The 5,613-nt window shown below is 35.6% G+C and overlaps 1 protein-coding gene across 1 annotated transcript in view; it reads left to right on the forward strand.

Moving 5' to 3' along the window:
- Positions 1 to 1,110: 1,110 nt before the first annotated feature.
- APOB (apolipoprotein B) overlaps positions 1,111 to 5,613 on the forward strand; it is a 37,498-nt gene continuing 32,995 nt past the window's right edge. The window contains exons 1-3 of the mRNA XM_010136421.1: positions 1,111 to 1,225; positions 2,854 to 2,892; positions 5,496 to 5,611. Coding sequence (XP_010134723.1) covers positions 1,168 to 1,225; positions 2,854 to 2,892; positions 5,496 to 5,611 — 213 coding nt within the window. The 5' untranslated portion in view covers positions 1,111 to 1,167. The remainder of the gene's footprint in view (positions 1,226 to 2,853; positions 2,893 to 5,495; positions 5,612 to 5,613) is intronic.

The raw sequence follows: 5,613 nt of genomic DNA on the forward strand, positions 1-5,613 counted from the left end.
AAAGAGTGTGAAGAAATAACAGACTTTAAAGATAACTACCATGGTGCAAGGTAACATGGTAACATTTCAAGGGAAAAGATATTACTACTTAGCTAAGCCGAATTTGATTTTTAATTCAACAAGCTGAGAGGAAATATTTTGATTTGGGAATGTCAAAACATTTCTATTTGATCAGATATATGAAAATTGAATTTACTGAACAAAATGTTCTTAACCGTTTCTGTAGCTGATTTTTTTAAAAAAGTCAATGCAGTTAGCTTTGATAAATATGAGTAGAGAGATAATTCAAGCTACTACAATTTCTCATGACATAAATCATCTTTTTTACCAATATACATATTCATAAAATGGTTTTTTGATTGTTTGTGTTTTAGTCAGGTTTATATTCTTCATAGGTTTATCTTCTTCGTTCAGATAAATTTTATCATCTTATTTTCATATTTTGCTATTATTAGCGACCAAAAATATTGAATGTAGAAATAAGGAAACAAAGGAAATATACAGAGCTTACTTTCAACATAAACATGACCTTATTTACCAGAATATTGCGAGTAAATGTAAAAATATTTTTAGAAAGGTATGTGACAAATATTTGGTACGACGAAGAAAAGAAATCTTAAACTATTATTCTCCTGCCTGTACAGGGAAGGTGTCTAAATTGCACAACATTCTAATTTTCTCGAGTACTCATACCCTTAAGCATCCACATCTACACCAAAAGCATGCTGCGATGATGACTTCTTCCAGCTGTAATTTATGCATTGTAATTGTGGTTATGTAGACGTGGGAAATTTATTTGAATGTGTTGTTAGAGGCTGTAGCTAAGGGATTTTGCTTTGAAAATTCTTGTAATGAAAAAGGCCAATAAACTGGAAGAGTGACTTATCTCCAGTATATGCTCAGTCTTCTGCCCTCGGGGACTCCCAGCAACCAAAGCAGAGCATTGTCTGGAGCGCAGTGAGGATCTGGGACTCTCACCTTTGGACCTTTGGCAATTTGCTCTGAGCTTTCTAAACCGTTTGCCTCAGCTGCTTGCTACAGACTATATAAATGAAGGTCCAAGTCAGAAGGCTCATTCTCCCTCTGAGGTGGTAGGGAAGAGGTGAAGAGGGGAGAGAAGGGGAAACAGAGGAAAAGAACGAACAGCAAGAGGGTTCAGGGCTCACCATGGGCCCTGTGCAGCTCTTGCTGTTCTTGCTGCTGCTCAGCAGCGGAGTTCTCACACGTAAGTACTGCCTTTTGTGTTAGCACTTTTTGCGTTTTTGTTTATGAACTGGTTAAAACAACAATAATGCAAAAATCAACAGAATAATGGTTTATAGAATTAGAGAGAGTAAGCATGGCAGAGATATCCTCTCTTCCCTTTGTAGCACTGGGCAATCGTAGAAGGATCCGAACATCAAAAATGACACAGATGTCACCTGGTGTCTTTTGATCAGATTTAATGTATTTTGCAACTTGTAAGGAACTTGCGTAATTTATTTTGGCCTAATTGTTTTTCTGTAATGCTGTCCTTTTAAATCCCTATGGAGATACTATAGCTTGGAGATACCATCAGACTCATCCCAGCTGTTGCTAACCTATTTTGCAGCAAATGTGAAGATGGAGAGTAATAAAGGAAAATGTATTTGGCAGGCAATACTGACATTCGAAATACAATTTTGTGTTAAAGGGACTTAGTCATCAGTAGCAGTAGTAAAAGACATAGGCCAATAGAGGGTTTTTTTCCTAAGACAGAAAAGATGAATATGGTACTGTGGATTGTGAGCTATCCTGGCTTCCAGGGAAGTGGCTTTTTAGAATAGAACACTGTAGTGTTACTTCGGAATTCCAGAACCTTAAGGAGGAAAGTGAGTCTGGGGCCAATTATGCAGGTCTGGTTTTATATGCAGGTCTAATTCATCATAACTGCAACTTTGTTGAACTCTTATTCTGTTGTTGCTTGATGTTAGACAATTTTAAAGGAGGCACTTGTTTCTAATGGTTATTAATGGTGTTATTACTGTTACTATTGCTGTTCCTGTAACTAATGTTTCTATAGAGTGGTCAACCTTAGAATTAATTCCCAGAATGAAAACAAGTGAGTGCAGAGAATATTGTGAAAAGTGCTGGCATTCATGTGTGATAACCCAGAGAGTGACATAGCGTCAAAGGAATGCAGCAAATTTATTTTATTCTACTTTATTTTATTAATATAGTCATATGGAATATACCTAAGACAGATTGGAGCAAATGATTCTTCTTAACTTGAATAGGCTTCCAATCAGTGTTCTTTTCCTCCAAAGAATGAGCTCTTGATATTCAGAAAGGATCGAATAGCAGAGAATTGGAGTATTAATTGTCAAAGTTGTCCTTTTTTAAATGTACAAGACCCCAAAATATAGCCATTAATCCATTATGCAGTATTTTTGTGATAGACTAAAATTCCGAAGTAAACTATGTTGTATGGTACATTTCATCTCTCTACCTCTACATTTCCTGGCCATCATTTATAAACTTTCCACTTCACATAACACCAGGCTTTTAAAAAAACCTGTTGACCTAGAAGCGGATCTTTTTCAGTTTAAATCAAAATAATGTAATTCAGTGACTTAAAGAACCTGTTCTGAGGTCTTCGTTCACAATATCAAGACAACTACTGTAGGTCCTTTTATATTTGACTCTCTACTGTCTATGTTAATAAATAGTAGCTTTGTTGTTTACATCAGTGTGCCAAACTACATCAAAAATTGGTATAAATTAGAAAGGTCTTACAATGCAAATTTAGCATTTCCATTTCTATTTCCATAGGCCTTGTTTTATAGCTATAAACTGCTTTTCTGGCTTTTAATTCTTGGTTTTTATTCTTTGCAGAAGAAGAAACGCCTGAAAGTGGGAATCCAGGATGTTCAAGTAACTGGTTTCTTGCATCTGCTTCTGTTGTCTTATGTTGCTATATTAACCGAACACATCTTTCAAAGCTTGACTTTTCCTATTCTGTAAATCTCTTCCTCTGAAATAACTGAAACAAAAGTGATGGCAATATTCTGAAGTCTTCATTGCAATTTATTTTAGCTATTTAATTATCCTTAAGGCTTGGCTCAAAGAATTTCAAGATTCCTAATATCAGAGAAGCTGAGATTGAGTTTCTAAACTTTTAAAAAGCCTCCATTAGGAAACTACTTTCCATTGTTTTGTTGATTTCTTAATTGTCGGGTGCAAATTCCTTAATCTAGAAATCCCTGTTTGTCAGGTGTGAAGCTTTAGCAGTGAGGTTATGTACAGAACACTTTACCGTGGGCTGAATCTCACTTCTCACATACCCTTGTATAGCAGCTGCTAAACTCACAGAATTGCACTTGGATATCTAACTAAATACCTGTCGAATAAATCATCAACTGTGTCAGCAAGGACAGCAATTTCTTTAAACAAGTCAAGACTCAGGAAATGCTGACTTCATGCCCTATCTTTATAATGAACCCTGACTGGCCCTGACTGCTTGGTTAGATACATAATGTTCCACCATGGGGTACAAAGTACTGAGAAACTATTTCGCTCTTTGTCTTCAGGGACTTTTTTTCCCTTGTTGGATGCTTTGGCACCATCTTCAGGCAACTGGGTTTATTTCAGCTGCCTGAACCAACTCAAAGTCTTCAGGGCTTTCTTGCCAATTTTTTGCATATTTTTGATACAGTAAATTCTTAGGTTTGCATTTCTAATCTTATAATTTCCCTGTTCCTTTTTCGTTTTTTTCTGTTTAAATGCAGGAAATGAAGCAATAATAAGCTTTTTGTCTTTAACATAGTAGATACTGGTGCTGCAAAAATTTCTGAGAGTGTGCAGTTAAGCGATGTTATAGCTAAAAGTGACAGAGATAGTGTTGAATTTTTTGCAGCAGTTAATTTTAAGGTTAATTGAATAACTCAATTCAGTTTACAAATGTTTATAAGGTGCATATTATTACTGTATATTAGCTAGTATTAATTCTATTATTTCTGTTTAGCAATTACATTAAAGTAATCTCGGTTAAAACACTATTCAATTATGCAAACCTTGTAAAAGTGATAGTCCAAGGAGAAAATATGAGATTTATAGTATAATTCTGTTTGCCTCTCTAAGTGTGCAATTTTGTGTCATAAAGGGCAAGATAACACTGCCATTGGCCTCTGATATGATGAATATTTTATAAAAGAGGAAGAGTAAGCTATATTCATTGCAGGTGTAAGCAGCTAAAATCATACAGATTTGATGGTGGGCGTGTAGGTTTAAACCAAGATGACTATACCTTTTTTTTTTTTTCTGTAAAAGTAGATCAGTATGTTCTGACAGTGACAAATAATCACAGAGGAACAATTTAGGAAATTGCTTTTCATTCAGCATCACAATCCCAATGAGTTGCTCAGTCTAAACCGAAGGAAGAGTAACTTCTGGACCAAACAGAACTACACTGCTCTAACAACATCACTTAAAATGCCTGATTATTGTATGTTAAGTTTAAAATTGTGCTTGCAGTTATAATGGGAATGAGTGGTAACTGATAACATGTTTGGCCTACATTATGCATTCCAAAAGATTTTATATCCCTGTATTTGATACTGAGACTTTTTTTTTTCCTTTATGTCTCTATTTATGTCTACCGTGCTCACTCCTGCCTGTGGGGTTTAAAATTACAGATTAATTGCCTCTGAAAGGAACAGGGGCAGATTAAACACAGGTGAAATTCATCCCTTTGAGGAACCCCATTAAGGTTTGGACCTTCCTTTGATAAAAGGAGAAACACTTGTGCAAATACTTCTTCCTGCCTTAGTCATAACTTAGTGCTTTTGCCTTGTTCTGGATGCTCTTCATATAACTTAAGTTTATCATCTCCATAAAAATAGTCGGCTCTAGTAAAATTTGATGCCCCTATAAGTGAATTAGAGCAATTGTGTTTCAGGATAGTATGGGGCAGAAAGATACTCTGTGGATCCAGATGAAATGGTATTGAGGAATGCTAGTTTTGGTGTTCTGTCTCTTTCCATATTTATTTGCTTTCATTCTCAGTCATGTGTCTTAGATAAAGCAGCTTCTTGCATTTGAATTATGATGGAAAAATCTGGGCTGAGATCAATAATTTTATTACAGTATTGGAAACTATCCTTTGAATTAATTTAAAAGCGGTAGGGTCATTTTTAAAACAATTACACAACTTAAGTTTTCTCCTGTTTTGTCACTACTTCAGTGGGGTATGGTTTGAAGACTGGATGGGGTCATTTTGTCAGAGCTTGTCGAACATAGTAATGGACCCCAAATTTATGCTTCCTCTACAAGTTTTGTCCTAAGCTTCATAAAGTATCCAACTGGCATTAGTTCTTTATCTGAAAGCTATTTTGCAAAAGGAGACAGTGGGAGGGTTCTTACTCTTCCTTTATACATGGCATTCAATTTAGTTAGACAACACTAAGTGTGTATTGTAAGGATCTGCATATGCATATCCTACCCAAGTCATAAAAGCACTCTTGTTTTCCCAATTGCAGAAGATGCAACCATATTTAAACACCTCAAAAAGTATGTTTACTTATACGAAGCAGAAACGTCAAGTGGGATCACAGGAACAGCAGATTCTCGAAGCGGTTCAAAGATCACTTGCAAGGT

Source organism: Buceros rhinoceros, unplaced genomic scaffold (genome assembly GCF_000710305.1).
Source record: "Buceros rhinoceros silvestris isolate BGI_N320 unplaced genomic scaffold, ASM71030v1 scaffold18225, whole genome shotgun sequence".
NCBI lineage: Eukaryota > Metazoa > Chordata > Aves > Bucerotiformes > Bucerotidae > Buceros > Buceros rhinoceros.